At 28.3% G+C, this 22870-nt stretch overlaps 1 protein-coding gene across 1 annotated transcript; it reads left to right on the forward strand.

Moving 5' to 3' along the window:
• The first annotated feature begins 21741 nt into the window (after positions 1–21741).
• LOC139905289 (uncharacterized) lies at positions 21742–22317 on the forward strand. Its single transcript, XM_071888121.1, has one exon. It carries the CDS (start codon positions 21742–21744, stop codon positions 22315–22317), a length of 576 nt encoding a protein of 191 aa, XP_071744222.1.
• The last annotated feature ends 553 nt before the right edge of the window (positions 22318–22870 follow it).

A 22870-nucleotide genomic window follows, 5' to 3' on the forward strand; every position in this document is an offset into this window, starting at 1 on the left:
CTCGCTAGCAATGTCATATTTTTTACAAATCCAGTTATGGATTTAATTTTACTTACCAATTCTTCAACTTTACACTCCATCATTTCAAAGCACATACACACGTATTCTCATTTTTACTTAAATGTTCATCAAGAATGAAATAATAACAATAGAAGCTATAAATAAAAAAACCCGTTCAGGTTGACAATAAATGTTGCACGCTCAAAAATGCTTATATTTTACAACTCTACAAAACGGAAGAAAGATCGAATAAATTAACAGCATGAAACATATATGTAAATTAAATGTAGATTAATTTAACCACTTTTCTTTGCTTTATTAATAGTCAAAATTAAAAAAAAAATAGAAATAATTTAGTTCAGAAATAATTTTTCATTTGCTCTATTTCCGCAAAATCATTGATATAGTAAATGATTTCTTTTTATTTGAGCAATATTTATCTATTTATTCCGTTACACAAGAAAAGATTGCATAAAATAATTTATTTATCGTATTAGTGTAACTCTAATTGTCTGTATAAATATATAATGGAGGTTTCTAAAGCTTAAAAATCATCATTACTAATTATGAAGAATGAGGACGAAAATAAACTATAAATATTGCAAAACCATAATAAGTAATCGGACATGAGCGTTATTTCATAACATTATTTTGTTTACTTTGAGCAAAATAATAAAAATATTAGGAATGATAATATTATTTATTATATTTGTAATTTGTAAATTCAAAATTGTATTTTGGAAGAAATAAATATACATTTTTTCTAAATACCCTTTTAATTTTTTTACACCCTTCAAAAACATATTGGGACCATCTTCCAAATATAACATTTTTTGATATTCATGACGCATAAATAATATGAAAGATTTAAAGGCAAAAAACATAAATATTTTTTTTTACGCAATGACCAAAAAAAAAAAAAAAACGCTTTGATTTATGTTTTATGTAATTAGTTTCATAATTTAACAAAAACAGTTAATGTAATAAAATGATATAAATTTGCTATATGTGTTCATTAAAATGTCTGCATTTAGCTTGTCACTTACATAAAATTTTAAATGGTATATTTGATCTGCTTGAAATATTTATTTGTTTTTTCCACATTATAAATGTTCATTATAAGTTTTAAAAAAGGTCTCTAGGATCATTGTAAATTATAATTGAAATTTTTCGTTGGAATTCATATGAATTAAACGTAATTGTTAATTTTCATATTTATCAATCAAATTATTGGGTTGTGATATGCAAAATAAATAAAAAAAAGGTCAGGAGTTAAATTTTAACCAACTTCAGTTGACATTATTTTGAAAATAAATAAATATATATATTTTTTTAAATAAATATATTAGTTTTTTTATATATTCATATACAGTATAGTTTATTGTAAATTTAGTAAGGTCAATTTTTGTTTTACAAAAAATCTATAATTTAAGGTATATAGTGTTTGCTATTTTGTAAAGTTGACCAACATAATGGTCTTAGAGACACTTGAGACATTTTTCGATGTGTGTCAGAGAGTAAACGCCTTAGGAGGCCTCAAATTTCAAAATTATCATGAATCACAAAAATTTTCATCAAGAACAGTTAGCCTCCATCTGATTATAGCTCCAGTGTACTGGAAGTACTTCAAAATGAAGTCAAATAAAAAAATATATATGATTATATTTAAAGCATAAGAAAAGCAAAAAATAATTTCATTATTTTTTTTGTATTTGTGAGTAATTTTTTTGACTTTAATATATAGTCGATTTTGTAAGTTAAAAATCAGGAAGTAACTATTGACGGCATACAAATATAACTAAATAATTATGGATTTTCTATTTATTTAGCAATTTATATTATTAAAAGATACATATTTTTTAAATCTCTGAATATTCATTAACTAAATTCATGAAATCAGACTTTTGAAAGTTTTTATTCAATTTTGATCTTGAGTGACTTGTAACAGTTATATTTTTGTGTCGTTTCTTTCTTTCATATTTTTTTTCTCGGATTTCTATGTTGTTAATTTGTTTGTTTGTTTACTTTACATGAATTAGCTGACTTTAAAAAATAAATTAGAATACTATAAAATGGAAAAAAAGTGCCAAAATCTTATATGGCTCTCAAATTTCAAATTTTTCAATTAAAACGGACACTATAATATTTGTGGTTATCAAAGGAAGTGTACCAGACATAGATAAATATGTATATCAATGTTTGAGCAGAGATAAACAGTGCTTTGTCAGATTGTACAAAAGTGGCCGCATTATTTACCTGAAATTTTTCTTGAAAAACATCCTGGACCAGTGCAAGATTATTTAATTATCACTACTTCTACACTTTTAAGATTATACATTCAAGAAATCCATCAATGGGCTTCACATACTTGTTATAATAATTTTAAATGTCTATAGTCCTTCTTTCCTTCATATAAACATATCAAACACGGATCGCAACAATTTTTATTTTCAATAAGTCAAGCAAACTAGCATCTCAACTCTGAAGAAAGATAATATTTGTATGCCGTCAATAGTTACTTCATGAGTTTTAACTTACAAAACCGACTACATAATAAAGTCTAAAAAATTACTTTCAAATTAAAAAATAATTATAAAACAATTTTTTCTTATTTTATTTTGTACTTATTATAAGATTTTGTCTTTTATTTTAAATTTGACTTCATTTTGAAGTATTTTCAGTACACTAGAACTTTGACCTGATGGAGAGTAACGGTTTTTGATGGCACAGAAAAAAAAATTAGGAGGTCATTACCAACACCTAAACATATCTCATGATCCATTATAATTTTGAATTTGGTCAACTTTACAAAATAGTGAACCGTCTTTTGGACAGTATTAAAGCAAATACACAGTTTTTTCATTAAAAATGTAAATTTCCATAACTTTAGGTGCGTTGAGCTACCTTGAAATATTGTTCAAAATTGCTCAAACTATTCCAATTGTATTTTGGACAAATAGGAATCATTTTTTAATTTAAACCATGTACTTTTAGAGAAAAAAAAAAACTGGTTTTATTGTCACCTTAATAAAGGGGTTTAGTTCTTACCATTTTTTTGTTTTTCGATAAAAGGAATTTCACAAACTCTGTGATTTGACATGGTTTAACCCTAATGCAATATTGAAATTTAATTTCTCACCCCAAAAGATCTTGCAATTCGTGGCGAAAATCTCATAGCATAGGTATTACTATTTTACCGGAAGTTTCAATCATTATATTTATAATAATATTTTTATCCAACTTTCCCCCATCAATTTCACAAATAAGTATAGTAGTGAGTATCTATAAATACTATTTTTTATTGGTATAGTTGAAAAAAATCAATTATAATTATATTATTTGATACTTGATCCTCTTATAATTTCCTGCTATTGAAACATTCAATTAAAAATATTATAATTATTATATTCAGAAGTTGCGCAATTTCGAAAAAATATGAATTAAGGATATTTCTTTTCTAAAAACAATGTTTTGAAATCAGTAATAACATTTTAAATTATATAAAATTGATGAATTTCAACAAGATTATAACTTGATTACTATACATATATATTGGTTTAAACACAATATTTTTATTTCTATTAATAAATATTTGAGTTACAGTTAAACTATGAAACTAGGTATTTTATGAAATCTCGGAAAATATTAGGCCTTTTTTGTTATGACTTTTTCACAAAGGCTTTTTACCAAATTACTATAATTTACAGGGATTTTATTAAATTAATAAAATTATGGTCCAGTCTTTTTATTAAATATCTAATGATGATTATAACTAGAAAAATAATAAACATTAAAAATAAATCTTTATTAAAAAGCCATTATTGTTATATTGCAGAGGTGTTAATAACTATACTGTCCATTTTGTAAAAAGCTTATTATGTACAGAAAAAAAACATATGTAGGATAACATGATTTACAGACAGAGGTTTTATACAAGACAACATAAGTTAACTTAATGTATGGGCTGTTGGGGTTATTTACACTAAACGCTTTAAAATAACTTCCTTTTATGAAAATATATTTTTTTTAAATTATCAATATGTTTTTTATTGAGATTGTCAAACTGATGGATAGATATACATTGATTTCATCAACTAAATGAAAAAAAAAAATATGTCGTTCTGGACTTGGCTCAATGCTAAAAAAGTCAAATGTGACACTTTTAGCTCGAATACAAGACTAGGTAATATTAGGAATAGTAAAAGAAACCCATTATTTTTCTAACAAATGGCTTTAATAATGTGTCGGGTTGTCTAAGAAGAATCGGCTTACACTAAACGACATTATAAAGATAAGATTTAGTACTAAATAAATATTTATCACAGTTCTGTGATTGTTGTACTCTGTATTGTTTTACTGTGCGTCAAAGATGAACGCAAGCAAAGAGACAATACTCCGTATTTTATAGTTTTTCTTTGATAAAGGTGAAAACGCGAGCCAAGCAATTTTAATGTTAATGGTCCTGATACTGAAAGAGCCAATCACAGACAATTTTGGTTTCATGAAGTCTGTTCTAGTAATTTTAATTTCAACGATGCACCATGCTTTAGAAGACCAATTATCGGAAAAGTAGATTAAATAATGGAAATTATCGAGATATACAATCATATAATCAATGTTTTAATTGCTTAAGATATATGCATTATTGGAAAAAAATAATTAAAAAAATTAATTAATTGGAATATTTTAATATTATTATTTTTTTTAAATATAGATATGTTATTGAAAATGTGTTTATGAAAAATTAATTATTAATAATTATATACATCCCAATTCGTTTTATAATTTTTATGAACTGTCCTTTAATTAGTTTTAAAAGTAGAGTTTTCCATTCTATTTATTTCATCCTATTTAAGTTATTCTGTTTTAAGTTATACACATTAAAAAAAGTGATGCAATAACAAGTATATTTTCATTTCATGAACAAAATTTTACAAGCTTCGACCATTTTTTTTAAATAAAGCCAATAATTACTTTACGAATTTCATTGAACCATCTTGTGAACTGTTGCAATAATGTCTGCAAAACATCTACAACTCTTTTGTATTTTTTTTCTTTTTATAGCTCTCTATTTTCTATTAATCTTGCACATATTGCAACCTTTTCTCAGAAAATAAACATAAAAAAAATCTGAAATGAATGCAAAATAGTAATTGTTCGAGAGACTTTTAACCCACTAAGATATTTATTACAAAAATTATACGACTGCAACTCCACCAAAAATTTAGCTCGTGTACTATTTGTTCTTTTAGTTGTTTTTTTTCTAGAATTCGGATCAGTTTATGAAATTTCAAAAAGTCGGACACCTAAGCTATAAAAATTTAACCACCCTCCTATTAATCATGATGAGAAAATGAAAATAATAATGATTAAGAAAATATTGATGAGACTAGCTAAAAAATCGTTTTTTCTTCTTTAAGTACTTGATTTTTACAGTCTTTGTTATATAATAAAATATATCAAATAAAAAGGACTTTTATTATAATTATCTGTTGCCAAACATTTTTGGTTAATGGCTTATAGAATATACTATTAAAATAATGATCAATGATGGAAAGACAAAACCTAAGCCTCATTGATAAATATAGTTTATAGTATGACTCATCAAAATTGATTTTTACTAAGGCTTACTAAATATTCCTTTGTAATATGTAAAATGATCATTGAATACCTTAAAAAGTGCAAATCAATTTTCACTTAATTGTAATATTTTTTTATATAAATTCATATCTATTATTTGAACTGTTATATTTGATATTAAAATTTATATACAGGGTAGGGTAGAAAACGTAGACTGTTAATAAATGTTCATTTTCTCACTACTATGAAGAAGTTTAGTGATTATCTTTGATATTCTGTTTCCGCCGTCCTTTTTAAATAAATAAACTATACTAACCATTTAGTCATTTCATCATCATAAGCGAGCAACAAGCAAAATGGCAGTGCATCTCAGATCTGCCAGATGCTGGGTTTGATGTGATGAAAACATCGAACATCGTTAAGTATTCTAGGAGCCTGTTTTTAAGTTGGCCAAGATGAAAAAAATATAGAACACCTTTCAATGCTGTCAGGAAGTGAAGGGCATAATTTAAAGAGGGATACGAAGTTCTTGTTAAGTTTGGAGAAGAATATAAAGGAGGAATCGATGAACCGCCTCGCTCACAAATTCTATGTGGCTCCTAGAAAAATCCGAAAGGCTGTAAATCACAAATTGGGATTAGTTTCTTTTACAAGGACCCCCGCCGCTTTTTTTCAAAGGGCCTAAAATCTAGGAGGCTCATGAAGTGCAAGAAATTTATCACATAGATGAGGCAATTGGGTCAATTTTGAAATTGGACAAGAAGATTTTCATAGTTGACCACAGGCTTGGGGAAATAAAAGAAGATGCCCGAAGTGTTTATCAAACCAAATATTACGCCCAAATAGTGGTCCTCGGCATTGTGCCTCTGATGGAAAGAAGATGCCTCCGTTCAGAAAATTGGACAGAAAATTTCCCAGGAGACCTACAATAAGGTGCTTAATTTGTCCCTTTACACCCATTCTGATGGAAGTTTAGAATTTTTGAAGAGCACATTCAGTTTTAAAAGTGAATCTTGAACCCACAAACTATATAGATAAAAGATAAAAGTGCCTTTAAAGCCAGGAAAGGAACCAGTTTTTACAATTTTAAATGTATTTAAGTGAACGACGTATTTTGAGACTATCTTTTTCCCCTCTATTTTGATTAAATTCTCAACAGTAATGTTTAATTAACTTAATTGAATAGTAAAAGCTTGTAAATTATTTAAAAATACGCATATTTTAAAAAGCTTTTCACAAAAATAGATCCAAGTAAATTTGCTTCATACTTACTTAATGCTTGGATTTCATTAATTTCTTTTATTGAAGGGGCTATGTACAAAGAATATAACTAGGCGAGAGCATGGAGCAAAAGATGGCAAAAACTTGCATACGTCCTTTGTATATGGCTCCAAATTTAGAATAAATCATTTTATGTTAAATGATAGTTTTAATATTCTATTGTACATTTAAATTTTAACTTAAGTTGGTTTGTTAACAAAATTATCATTTCTTTTAATAATTATGTTATTGCATGTATAAACATATTTTCCTAAAAGAATAATGGTGTCACTTAGATTCAAACTTAGTTATCTAAACAATGAGTTAGATTTAAGGATTTTCTATCCCTTGAGATGGATAAAAACTCCAGCAAAGTAACCGATGATTTAACACAACGCAATTGCAATCCAAAGTAATAATTTTGTATAGAACAGAATTAAGATAAATTTAGAACTAATGAAACCTACTTAAAATTTGTTGGAGTAAGATAAATATAACTTAGGCTCAAAAGTAGAAATAAGGCTCGTATCAAGCTCAAATGTACTAGAAAGGATTTTACATTGTTTTTAAGTAATAGGTTATCCATAGAATTATTAGCCAAAAATATAAATATATTTGCCCCACTCCGAATACTAAACAAAGGCTTCCTCTTCTATAAAACGAGACATTCTTAAAGCAAAGTTTTATAATAGAACGGATTGTCTCTGGAATTTCATACCTCTATGATTTCGTCAGGGAATTGAGACAAACCTCAAGCGATCTATGGTTAATACTTTTTTGTATGATATATTTTATAAATATGTATTCTTTAAATAATTCAATTGTTTGTTACACGTTTACATTCGTTTCATAATTTTTTAGTAATCTTACATAATGTATATTATTTTTACTCAAAATAATATTTTAAAAAGTCAACAGTTATAGACTTCCACTATTACTTCTGGTGGAAAATAATTAAATATTCCATTAAGCCTTTTAAAAAGAAATATTAATAATTTGTATGATAGAATATGAAGCGTCATCATATATGTAGTTATGAATATGATTATAGATTACAATTCAAATATTAGTAATCATTTCTATATAATTGAAGTTTTATTAAATAAATTATGGAGATTGTACATTCGTCTCTTAACCTGAGAGTGAATGTAAATTATGTTTCCTTCAAAATTTGCCAAGTATTTCCTACTTATTTTTCTCTTATTATATCTTAACTACACAAATATGGAAAAGAAAATTTTCTTTATCAAGTAAGTATAGTCCTTCCCGATTGAAACTTAAACTGTAGCTATTACTTGAGTTAGGAAGCATTATTACTCAGTAGACAACATTCTTGTTAAGAAATATTATCATAAAATCAGTATGTGTGAGCTTAAAATAAATCCTGATCTATCCTAAAAAAGGAAATATAACTAGAGTGTAGGATGTTGAACCGGCACAATTGATACACAAATGCAAATTGCAGAACAAATACGAATCATAATTTTTTTCTGTAATTTTATAACAACTTGTGATTATTAATTTTTCATATTAAAAAAGATAAAGATAGAAACATGACAAATTATTTTTCTACGTGCTGTACATTAGTTGTCAAAATATTCTTCTCTTTGTTTATATAAATTAATAAACTAACTTCTTTGAATGTACTATGAATGGATAAGTTATTGTATATATTTTTTTTTTGAGAATATGAGATTGGTGTCTAGTCTTGGATTGTTAAGCTTGTCTTCAAGCTAATAAAATAACCTAGAATAGGTTATCTTTACATAAGCTTCAATCCAATCTCAAGGAGAGCTATATCGATAAAAGTTATCAAAAGAAGTTGGAACCAATTAGACTTATTCTTCAAATTCCAATAAACTTTGTAAGGTAAATTTCTTCAAACATGTATTTAAAGTAATATTCCAAAAACTTTGAAAATATTTTTTTTTTTACAACTCACCAAATTCAATTGGGTATTGTAAATAATTATTATATTATGTTAAAGATAAATCTAATATTTAAAAAAATATATATATTAAGCTTATTTTTAGATCTTTTCTTAAGTCATGATTATTGTTGATTACAATAAGCAAAAAGTTTCAAAATATCCAAGTTTCTAAAGAAATTATACAATGTATTTTGTACGCGTAGGTATGTTTATTTCGACAAATAATCTATTACTTATTTTTGCAATTCCAACCTTTGTGTGTGTATTCCATGAGGTATTAAATAATAAAAAAACATGAATACACTTTTTGAAGCCTCAAAAATGTGTAACTAACTAACTTTGGAACTAATGATATATAATATTATGATAAATAGAAATTATATATATTACAACATTGAAGCTAAAGCAAAAAATAGACATACACAATATATATTAGAACAATATTTCCTTAATGTGTGTAGACAAAAACACCAAGGAGGTAACAAAAGTTAAGTATGAACAACCCTTTCGTATATAGCCAAATACTTTTTCTACTTTATCGATGTATTTCAGTAACTTATAACAAGACTGCCAAACACCAAATAAATATACTGTTGTTTATTCAGTTGTTGTTCTTATAACATGGAACTTATAATTTTTCATTTGCTCTACTAATTTTAAGTTTTGCAATTTTGTTTTATAGATACCTTATACAATAGGTAAAAGGAAATCCATTATTTTTTCAATAGCTTACTGTAGTAATGAGTATCCTGCATTGTGTAAGTGTGATCAATTTGCATTATGTATACAGTGTAAGAAAGATAAAATTTTACCAAATTTCTTTTGAGACAGTTATGTGATTTATTAACTCAGTATTTGTTGATGGCTCATCAAAGATGGACACCAGCAAAGATAAAATACTCCATATTTTACAGTTCTTATTCTATAAAAACTATATCTAAAAAAATAGAAAGTGATTGTTAGGATGATGCAGCTGACCCAACATTATCCAAATCAGCGGAACCTAACTTTGATATTAGTATAAAGTAATTACAACACAAATACAAAATTTTATTAATTTTTCATAATCATCTTTTCTATACGCGTATGAAGCAAAACTTTTTGGTTATGTGTTAACACATTAAAAAGTAAAACATTTTTATGATCTAAAAGGGATTCTCTTTTTCCGTAGTTTTTTGTTAGTCTACTTTCCTTGATTGTAGCAAGGAATAAGTTATTGCCCTTAGACCGTTCATTAAATAAGGTAGACATTTTAAACTTCATTTGAGAAAAGAAGAAAATGAAAACAATAGGAATCTTTGCCAACAAACTGTGATAAATCCATGTCATCTACATTATCTTTTGGAATCTCTAAAAACGTCATTTTTCAATATTTTGAGCCATGCCTCTTTCTGTAGAGTATTTGATCTAAAGTCAGTAATTTGGATACCATCTTTGTTTTGATGTCGTTTATAACTTGAACACAAAATAATGCTAAATGTACGACTTCTTTAATTAAGTAGAACCCATGTGCTGAGAAAGCCTCGATTGTTGCATCTTTACAAGTTTTATAGATCAAGTTATTGACTAGTATGAGATTATTCAAAGATGCTGCTAAAGGAAGTAAACCACAAAGACACGTAACTCAATAATAAATAGTTGAGTTACGCAGAAATGAACACTAACACACTATGCAGTAGAAATTGACGAATGTACTAGTATCTATGTCTGTATAAGTGTTTAACTGATGCTATGGAAGTACAATAAATAGGGCTATCTGATTTTAACGATGATTTATAATTTTTTTTTTTGGGAGGAGGCGTATATTAAATATTCAGCAATATTAAAAATGGAGCAAAACCATTACCAGGTAATTGTAAATTTTTTTAGTGTATGAAAAAAGGACGCAAAAAGATAAAAAATGTTAACCTTGACAATTTAAATAATATTTTGAAGGCGAGCAACTTATCTTATATATATATATATTGTTTTGTTTTTTTTACTTGACGGGAGTGCAAATAATTTTGACGGATTAATAAAGTAAATAGAAAGTTTTACAGCTCATATCTTATCCGTTTCAAAATATAATAATTTTTTTTAAAGAATGTTTTTACCATTAAGCAATTATCAATTCAAGAAAATAATATGCCCTACTTATTTTTAATAGACTCAATTTCATAATGAAAAAATATATTTTATTTAAATATAAAGGGTTACCCGGCTTTGCTCTGCAAAGGAGAGAGCGGAACATCACATTGACAAAGGTCGAAATAATTGAAAAATAATTATATATTTATAATTTTTCTAATATACTTATGATTATACTATGAATGTATCGTTGTTGTGGAGAAAGATCCAAACAATTATAATTATTTTGCGATGATAATAATGATGAAGTGGCTATTGACTATATTTTGAGCCGGCTCTCGTCGTTTACTTCAAAGACTCGTTACGTTCGGGAACAACACATTACTACTCCCAACCAATTCTCAATGTTATTTTTTATCATTAATGAACCCACATAGTCAATGTTATACTTTATACTTAGATGTTTACCTCAAAAATCAAATAATAGTCATAACAACTTTATTAAATACAATACACTGTTCATGTTGTGAATGACAACAAATTCACAGCAAAAAATACTTTGGAGTTGCAATCCTACTAATTATAACCACAGTATTAGTACAAACTCTAGAAATCAAGAACCCACTCCGTCCTAACTCAAACTGGATACATGGAATATTTTACACAATTTGTTCAAAAGAAAATAAATTATATATGATATATTTTTAAATAAATATCCATTGAAAGCTAATTAAACTTTTTTGTTCAGTCTATGAATCAATATATTTTTCTTTATATTTTTAGTATCAAATTTTTTTGTATGCACTATACAAAATATATTTTATTCAATTTTGATATAATGTTGTTAAGTCAAGGATTAGTTAAAGAGATGAATTAAGAAGGATTGGATAATATGTTAGTTTGAATTTCTTTATAAAAGTTTTGTTTTGTAACCAAGTATGCATAAAATAAATAACAAGGTTAAAATAATTGTACCTGAATTATCCTTTGGAAAATATGTGTAAAAGTGTATTGTATTTTATACAATTTAAATAGGGAATGATATTAATTTGTAAAATGAGCCAATTCAATTTGAAGCCATTTTTCAGATGCCATAATATCTTGGGAGTACTTTTTTTAGCCCAAAACGCATTTTTTAACCAATTTCAAATTAATAAGGAAAAAATTGCGTAGGGTGCACACATTAAAGCCATTTTATACTTTGTGTTCAAAATTAAAATACATGATTTTGACCATGTACAAAACAAAAAATAACAATTTAAAACTTGTCCAAAATTATGAATTTTTGGGCATTGTCGGATTGAGTTTTAAATCATGAATAACTTTCTTTGTTCGATGTTTTTAATGAAAATATTCCGATACACACTTACTAGTAACGTATTCCTCAATGTTTTTATTTAAAAAATCTCAAATTTATGCACAATATCTGGATAAAGTGCATAAACGGAAAGATGATAGAAATGTGTCTAACGATGCGTAACTTACCATATTATCAAAAAAAAATTCTGATTCTTTTCTTTCAGAATCAACGCACAAAATTTCAGTGTATACAATTAAAATCTCACTATGGGATGAGTTCGAACTTGAGACAAATAGGCCATATAATAATAAAAATATACAAACATGACAACGATTCGAATGGAAGAAATGCTAATCACTTATCCAAATTCAATTATTAGTACACATTTTATTATTTTCAATCCAGAATAATATTGTGGAAAAATTATGGAGGAGAGCAACAAAATATCTTATATCTGAACAAAGCAAGCTGAAACGCTTACAAAGGCACTTTTCGACTCATATAGAAACTGTAATTGAGGCTGAAGGTAATTTTATTCAATACAATTATAACTGATATAAAAAAAATATCATTAATATCAATCACATTTTATTGTTGCTCGTGTGGAAAAAAATTAGCTTTTAAGGTAACTTGGTTTCAGAGAACATGACAATAGGTGTAGCTCAAATTATACAAGCTGTTTCATTTGGCCATGAAAACTTTAATTTAAACATATATAGCCTTCGAAATCAATCCATGAATGAAAATGACTGAGTTGACCAAGAAAAAAATAATTTCCAAATCCAAAGTGTTGAGAGCCGTATGAAATTCTAGAGGTAAGTCCTTAATGCCTCAGAAACTACCATAACTATGTCAAGTCTAAAAAAACTGTAAACGCATTCTGAAATATCTTAAATGTAATTGAACAGGTTAATTTTTCTTAAGCATTAAGCCTGTCCATGATATTGGAGCTGGTGAGACCGGTGCTGACTAGGACAGTAACCTCCTTTCTTTTGGCTTCCATTTTCCCATCATGAGTATTCAATATGATCTAAGCTGCCGATCTCACTTCTAAAAGTATCCTGTCAAAAATTTCGATAAGAATGTTTACAAAAAAAAAAAAAAAAAACACACCTTAATTTCTCATTTTGATAACTATTCATAACTTTTCGAGCACCTGGTAAGTTATCAATCGATTATATATCACCAAATGAAGGCATTGCCAGTGGTTGATTCATTGCATAATAATGCTTTTGATAGAAGAAAAAGGTATTCTAGACATTATAATTTAGAGTATAAACATTACATTTACCAACTGCATCATGTTTTGAAGATACACTATTATTATTTACGAGATAGAAAACATATGCATGCATAGCTTCATTCCACAGAGTGATCAGTTTTCTCTTTACAAATGATAATATGGTTTCCATAATTCTAACTTACTTTTTTTTTAATTTAAAACTTACATCAAATCTGAACAAGCTGAACAAAAATGTAACATAAATTGCCTCTTTCCATTTGTTGATGATTATAAAAAGTATTTTATTACCTTCGGCAAGTTACAAATCGATTGAGATCTAACTTGGTATGAATACTATGAATGGTCACAGTAACAGGCACTCAAATTTTTAGAGGTCAAGGTAGCACAAAATGTTAAAAATACATAATTGGCAATAGCTTTGGATCATATTTATGTATAGAACAAACTGATGTCAATATGTAGAGATGCTTCATTTAAAAAAAAATTAAGATTAAGATTAAAGATCAAAGGTATACATAAGGTAAAAAACTCATAATAGACTATCAGTTTTAAACAAATTTAGATACAGAGCTGAAATTATCTCTTGAACAAAGAATTAGTGACTGACATCATGAAAAGAATATTAAAATTATATCTAGAGCAATTTTTTTTTTGATTATAAGGAAATGTGGAGCGAAATTCATATAGATGAAAACTAATTATGAGCTCATACAATATATATAACATATTTTAAAGTATGAATGCAATGAATATTAAATTTAATTAAGTTTAATATGTTCGTCATCGCACATTTTTGACATAAACATGATTTAAAAAATGATACATCCTTTTGTAAATAATAACCATATTATGCGATTTATGGTCGACCGAGTTCCCATTCTACTTATCTTTTGTTAACATAATTCATATTTTGATAGTTGATTAAATAGCTAAAATTTGGCATGTAATGTTATTGCTTTGTAACAATGATAGGTATCAACTATGAATGATTAAAAAGACCCTTTATAATAAAAGGATAATTTTGGGACAATATAAAAGATTATATGATAAATTATAAACAGAAAAAACCTAAAAGCAAAATAAAAGTATTTTCATTGTACCCAGCTGTAAGAAACTTTGTATATTTAAAAGTGTGAACATCATTAAAAAAGGTTTATTAACCTTTATCTGGAGAGTGTCATTACTAAAATTGTAAAAAAACCAAAAAATAAACGTAGAAACCCTGACAATTTGAAATATCTTTGGGAGAGAAGCAGCCTAGGTGGCATAACGTGTTATTACAGAGTATATTAGCAACATACATCAATGAGAATGCCAAATGAGGAAATAAACCCAAATCCTACTCAATATTTCGTAAAGACATGGACATAATTTACCTCGGTGTCGATCTTAAATTATACTCCGAGTCCCAAAAGGACTTACATTTATAAGTCCCCGACAAATCAGCAGTGTTACACTCCCTATAAATAAATCCTTCAATCAAAATTATGAAATTTTTCATACATTCATGAGCACTCGAACTTAATAGCTTAAAGGTTCTCCCCTCCATAATTGAAGAACAAGTATATAACATATTTAGAAAATAAATGAAGACTGTTCAGATTTTATCTACAAAAGTATTGTTGTCTTTCAGATTATATTTTTACAACTCTACCAATTATATACTTAAGACAATATGTGGTATTGATTTATATCAACTTACATATCTACATTATATGTGATAAAATATCAAACATAATGTCAGTAAAAAGTTTTAGAGTAGCATTCACTGTATGAATCTAAAAGTAATATACTTATATAACATGTTACTTTTTATATCTATATGATAATATCCTATAGAATGATAAAAGTATGTTAAAATGGGATGAGTGCAAAAAAAAACATGTAATAAGTTTTTCAAAACAAACATGAATATAATAAAATTAATTATCTCTGTTTTGAAAATTCTGTCATATCAACGAACAAGGAGCACTATTGCATATTGTGATCGTTAGAAGTTTAAAAAATAAAGAACTGGAAAATCAACATAGTAATCAAGGCAATTTTAACTCTCCAACAAATTCTCAGTATTACTCATTCTTTTTCAATAATAATAGAATAATCCTATGCTAAATCATTTACGCTCACCATCTCAAACTCACATTTATTATTGTTATTCAATCCGTAGAACACGAAAATGGCCATAAAAACCTTCAAATTTTATAGGTTTGACTTTTATAGCCTCTTTATGAAATCAAGTTTTTAGGGTATTACTTCAATGTAGTTAAATATTTTGACTAGAAGGGAATACATAGTTGAAAATCAAAGTTAATAACCCTTTTAATACATTGTATTGGATGAATATATAATACTAGGCCGTCAGATGTTGCTTTAAAAAATGAGTGAAGCTAATAACTATTATGATAATTGATTATTAAAGGAAACATTTGACAAAGAAACAGTTTTTCAACAACTGAATACATTAAGGTTTCCATGAAAATGTCAAATGAACTCCTTTTACTAATAAATTTATGTGAAGAGAGGAAATTATGGATTATATCAAAATATATATCTGACAGTCGATGTATGCCAATAAGAGTTGCAAATTTTATGCACTTTCTATATGTAAAAAATCGAAAATTGACATAACAACCTTGACCATTGATTTTTTTTTTTTTTGGAAGAAAGCAACTTAGATTGCATGATCGGCAACAAGAAACTATGAGATAAAATAAATAAACATAAGTACCACACTGCATGAAGAAAGAGGATTGGCAGAAATACTCAATTCTACTTTGAGTAGAACAGGGACTTACACATATAACTCCCCAACAAATCATCGCTATAACTTTCCAGCATTCATGATCTAAAGATTTTCGTTATCCTAAAATAAAGAAAAAGTTACCTCAAGATCACTCATTTTCAAAATACAAGGACAACTAGGAGATAATTACATACAGGAGATTACTTCTAATTTTCAGCAGTAGTTGAAAACGGATATGTAAAAAAAAGTAAATTTACATCTAATTCATTAATAATTTAGCGTTAATTGTACTGGGTGTCACATAATTATAGTCACTTTATAAGGTTTAAATTTACTACTTATTTATGAAAATTTATAAAACATGTCAATATCACTAAATTTCTGAATCTGTCAGTTTTTAATTGATGAGTAGCCATGTTTGAGCTACAGTAAAGATTCGGATCAAAACACAACAAATACAATGGATGGCTGACTTTAAGTCGGTTCTATGGATTAAAAAACCCTTAAAAGATGCAAAGGACCCTGAAAAGTTTGTCAGCCATTTGCAAGGGCATGATAGACTTTGAAAATGAAGTATAATATCATAGAAAATCCATTTACTGACAGCATATATAAATTTGCCTGAATAAACGTTAAGTATCATAAATTAACTATGTACACCCTACCCTGTTTGAATGAAACGCAATTTTTCTTATACTCTATAAACGGCTAATATTATATAAAAGTGTATAAAATAATAAAAAGTATTGCTGACCTTGGTCATACATTTTACCTTAAATATCTCAACTATCAAACTAATTGTGTTATAATTTTTTTTTTCAGAAAAAAAATTATTAAAAAATTTCACTTCTGAAAATAATATTAGAGTGTTATGTCTACGGGCTTGGAAGAATTGAGATGTTTAGTCTATACAAATAAAATTTCATTTTAATGGTTTCTATTGTTGTAATGTCTTCCAATTACTCAACATAAAGTGTATAATTAATAAGAGGCAGAATAATTTCATTGGTGTTTTTTTTTTTTTTGATGAATACAATCAATGTTTAAGTTCTTATGTTATATGCACAGTTTATGGGTTGAAAGTTTTTCGTTAGACAATATTGAGAAACAAAATTTACAAAAAAAAAAAATTAATCTGCACAACTATACTATTTTTTAAATGATTGAAGATTTTTTTTATTTAAATAAATGCATTTATATGAACTAAGTAAAATTCTTTTCTCCCCCAAGCCCCAAGAACTACCACGATATTCTTTTTACAATCCAAAATGCAATACTATTTTTGATAAAATTTATCGAGAGAAAGAGCTAAAAACTTAAAGCTGAATTGAGTTATAAATCTAATGTTTCAATTATTAGTTTTCCAATTTAATAAGTTACTTGAAATAATAAATTTTATTCAAATTAGTGGAAAAAATATGAAAGCGTAAACTTTCCATAGAATGACTGTTATATTTATACTACTTATACTAAGTGTTTGTAGCAAACCTTTTTAATTGTTAATTTAATTATTATTTAAATCTTTAAGTTGTTTTCTTAGTAAGAACGGACATGAAATTTACTCCTTAATAGTTAGAAAGTTGTTTAAAAATTAACTTTTTTAAGCTTTTATTAAAATATATTAATGCATACCAGTTCAACCATTATTATTTACTTATCTCTATTATGAAAATTTTGAGAGATTAAGAGTTATTTTTCACAAGGTTCCAATGTATAATGCTGTAGAACAGAATTAGCTGTCGATTGATAACAAAAATAATGTCCTAGTCGCCACAATGAGCATACAGCATAAGAAGATAATTGAGATTGTAGCTCTCCTCTGCGCGGGATTGTCCCAGAAGGTCATTGGGGAGCAGACTGGAGTCTAAAAGAAGACGATTTAAAATGTCTTCATGCGGTTGAAGGTCGGGGAAGGAAACAATCAACTGCCTGAAGTTGCCTTTCAGGTAAAAATTCCCTATCGTCCCTCAGCAAAAAATGACGATTATAATCAGCACTGTATACAGTTAAACAGTTAAAGAATAGACCGTTATAATTGATAATTATCAATTATAATTGTTCATTCTTTAGTATTTAAAATATCTATAATCAATTTAAGCATTATAAAAGGAAAATAAGGATGATGTGGATAACCGGAATTTAAATGCACTAGATCGTTTGAGCTGTCTTGATTGTTCTTGGTCATTTCAATGGACCTAGTTAGAAACTACTGATCTATAGATGAAATAACTTGTAAATATTTGGATTTCAAGTTCTATATTATTGGGTAATTTAACTAGGTAAAAATTTTCATAAGGCAATGGATTTCTTTCAAATCTGGGACATGGTGTCATTGATAGAAATACAACTCAGAAATTAAATATTGGATCCATGACTGTGTACTAAGATCTTAAAGATGAAAAAATTAGCACTTTCATTTATAAGGGAAGGTGGAGCAAGTCAATCCCCTTGGGTAAGTTGATACACCACTCAATATGAGAGAACTATAGAAAATTCAAAGTTGTTTAATTTTAATATATTACTGGGGACACTATTTTAACTTCTCCTGAAATTTTATAAGAAGAATAAGTAAAATGGATAAGATTTAAGGTTCAAAAATTTAAATATTTGTCAAATATGTAATTTGATGTCACTACAGTTTTTGGTCGATATCTATGCCTTAAATAAATATCTGATTAATTTTCACATGTTGGAATTGTTCATTAGACATTTGTGAATTATTAGAATAATCAAACACGAGCATATTTTTTTCCTTTACTTCTTGATGACTTTTGAACTGAATAGCATAGGGTTGGGCCAAGTTGATATACTTTTGCAAGGGGCAAGTTTATACATATATAAACTTGCCCCTTTAAAATGATTCTCTTCTGCACGCACGAACAGTAGGGGAAGGTGAACTGTCAACCAATTTGTATATTATAAATTATTAAAATTATAATCGTCTTTATAAAACCATGACAGTATAATTATTGACCAGGGTGTGATGTATACCGAATTATGTAATAAATTTGAATATTCTTGAAAAAATTCATATCATCAATATATCGATTTTTCTTAACTGTTTATATACTTATGATATCATATAAATGTAAAAGTACAATTTGTTAGATAACCCATTTGGCTACCTAGTTGCAAAATATTAGCCTAATCTCTGAGCTTTTTGAGGGCATAAAAACCAAAACGTGTATCAACTTATCTCACTTTCTCCTATTATTCTTTCACGTCGAAATTAGTGGTGACACGAAATTATACTGAAAAAAAACATGGTTAAAAAAAGAGTTTGAAGGTAAAACCTATCTAGGTTGAAGGTTAAAATAGTTGTTTTCGAGTTCTATACCATAAAGGGGACAATATAAATGTAAGTCTCAACCGCCGAGCAAAAATGCTGTTGCATAGTTAAGTAACTATAAGAATACTAGATTTTTTAATTTTTCAAATTATTTTTGATTCATTTGTAAAATTTGTCGTAAAAAGTTGAAAATTGTATAACTGTTTATTAAAATAATGGACAAAAAAACAACATATATAAGTACTAGCATAGCTTTTCAAATACCAGCAAGCATTAGACAAGGTGTTTCCTCGCTCATAAAAAAGTACCTCACGACGGGTACGACGAAATAGATGTACCTCTAATCAACATGAACAAACTATTGCTCTTCCTAAGTCTCAATTAAGTCAGACGTGATAGATTACTTAAATATATTTATTAAGCACACAATGACAGATAGTATCTATGAATTTGATCTTAATTGCTCTCAATATCTGCCTTCGAGCGGCCACGGAAGATGGAGCACACTCTGGCAATATAGTACCTTCTCATGAGCTTCCATTCCTCCATGGTAGACTTCAGGTCGATGACATTGCTGTGGCGTTATCTACAGGCCTTACACTAGACTTGCCACAAGATAAAGTAATCGAACGGGTTCAGATCGGGGCTCTGAGGGAGGCCAGAAGTTCTTGGGCCAAAACTCCATGTTGCCTATCACCTAGGCTTGCACAACATTGGTTGTAAGGGTAAGTGGTTCATCCTTCCGGAAGACGTATGACGCCTTGCCCGACTTCTTGGTGATCTCAAAGTACTCGGGTAAGGTGTCCTACGTCTTCTAGCAGGTTGGGGCACCCACAAACCCGTCTTCAACACGTGGCTGAGGTCTTCAGAAGTGTTTTCAAAGCAAACAACCCGATTGCTCTTCTGTTGAAGACGGGGTCGACAGTGAATGGTTTTTCATTCGAGAAGAAGATCGTACGGTCATTTAGGAGGTGTTGGCCCGCTCCAATCGGACATCTTGTTGCTGTCGAGTTATTAATGGTCTTTCCACGTACTTCTTTTACTTCCCCTCGGCGGCCTTGATCGCCCTAGGCACGGTGGAGAGAGCCACTGACTTCTTTTTGACAAATTTGGCTTGGCCTCAAGCAACTTCTTGGCTGCATCTGGGTTAAATTTGGCCCGCTTTCCACTACTGGGCTCGATTTTAAGGGTTTCCCCGTCTTTCATGAGCTTTCTGACCTTGTAGACGGTGTGCCTCTCGATCCCAACAATCTTGACAATATCAGGTGAGCCGTGGCAGGGGCAAATTAAAGCTTCCATTTTTTACAGAAATGATAGAGGCAATTGCAATAGCTCATTCGAAAGCTTAAAAAATCATCTGTCGTATGAAACAGCGAAAATTTACGAATTACAATCACTTTACCTTGAAAATATAATCTATAGTAGTGGTACATCCATTTCGCACGACCCGGCAAATTTTGTTGTCAGCAGTCCATTCCCTCGTCTCACTTGATACACCATGCTTTTTGATAATTTATTATTTTTTGTGCATTTTGTATATACTTATGGTTTGTTTCCAAAAGGACAAGAATACATTTGCTCGCTGATGCCTCGTCGTATATATATATATTGGTCATTAATTTTGTTTATTAAGAAATTTCGGTTATCATATACAAATAAAAATGTACAACATTGCTTTTAATAAAATATTACTATGTAGGATTACGAAACATTTTGGACATAAGTAATTCATTTTACAAATTCTGGAGAAATAATATGATAATGATATTCTGAGAGTACTTAAAAAATAAAAAGCCATATAAATCATTCTTACAAATTTCTAACTACCAAATTATTTTATGACTTTTTTTTTGTTTCTTTTTGTAGGAAAGGTAGTCTAATGAAATAAAGTTCGCAATGTGTAGAACATTAAATAATTTGTAGAATGAAATATTGCTTAAGATTTTTTTTTCTTTCTTTCTTGAAAATTCGTCACATTAAATGTCACGAGGACATAATATTTCACCAGGGTATTATTTACATATACGAGTATATAGGTGAGGAGGGGGGTTAATTTATTACAAGGAACAAATTCGATTTTATCCCAACTTTTCTAGTGACTACGTATCTTGGCAGCAATGTATGTTTGTATGTTGGCAAGGATAACACAATCTGGCACAAACAAATAGGAAATGGAGAAATTTCAGCCCATTTTAGCCAAGAAAATATTTTGAAGGAAGTCTCAGGTCCATCATCATTTGCAAAACGCAACATCATTAGAGATAAAACATTATCAGCTTTTGAACTCTTGATCGATAATTATATTATTGCTCACATTATAAAATGTACAATGGTTGAGGTTCGTTCAAAACTTAAGAATGATGTATGGACAACCAGCAAACGAGAAATACTCCAACTGATTGGAATAATGAATGCGAGAGGAATCTTAGCCAAAGGGCAGCCAACAGAAATCATTTGGCCAAGAAAATTGGGGATCAATCTCTTTAGGAATACTATCCCTCGCGACAGATATAAGGAATTATTGAGATATATCCGCTTTGATATTCGTTCCACAAGATCACAAAGACTTCAAAACGACAAGTTCGCCTTGATTTCAATGGTATGGGATCGATTTGTCGAAAATTGTAAGTCATCATACAGGCCAGGTGAAAATATTACCATTGATGAACAACTATTCCCAACAAAACCTAGATATTCATTTACCCAATATATGGCTAAAAAGCCTGATAAATTTGTTAAAAATTTTTGGTTAGCAGTTGATGCATCGTCCAAATACTTGGTAAATGGATTTCTTTACTGGGGAAAAGATTCTCAAAGACTAGCAAATAAATATTTATCAGAATATGTCGTAATGGAACCATATTTGGAAAAAGGGAGGAATGTTGCAACAGATAATTTCAGATAAACGTCATTGTCTCTTGTAAAAGAACTTCAGAAAAATAGGACGACTATTTTAGGAACTAAGAATTGTGCTCGCAAGGAAATACCTCCTGAACTAAAAGCTACCGAACAAACACTATTTACAAAGCTTAATCTTTGTAAATAGTGGCAAAACATTGACTTCTTATCAAGGGAAAAAAAAAAAATGTTTTTTTTGAGCTCTGTTCACAAGTGTTAAAGTTTTAGATGTACGAAAAAGGTTACCAGAATCAATCCAGTATTTTAATGAAACTAAGTATGGAGTTGATATTCTACATCAAATGGCAAGACTTTATTCCACCAAAATGTCCTCTCGCCGATGGTATTTACAAGTTTATTATAATATTTTGGATTTTGCTGGTATAAATGCTGTTATCTTGTACGGAGAAGTGACTGGTAAGAAAATAACTTGTCGCCAGTTTTTGAATAATTTGATTACCGAACTTATTGGTGAAGATGATGAATCAAAGGATGATATAGAAGAAAATAATCAATTATTTCAATCACAACCAAACTGTTCAACAAAAAATAGAAGCTGG

This window comes from Lepeophtheirus salmonis, chromosome 5 (assembly GCF_016086655.4).
Source record: "Lepeophtheirus salmonis chromosome 5, UVic_Lsal_1.4, whole genome shotgun sequence".
Taxonomy (NCBI): Eukaryota; Metazoa; Arthropoda; class Copepoda; order Siphonostomatoida; family Caligidae; genus Lepeophtheirus; species Lepeophtheirus salmonis.

Bases quoted from the DNA above. Each gene is read 5' to 3' on its own strand.
- LOC139905289 (XM_071888121.1), top strand. From the start codon at position 21,742: ATGGTTGAGGTTCGTTCAAAACTTAAGAATGATGTATGGACAACCAGC.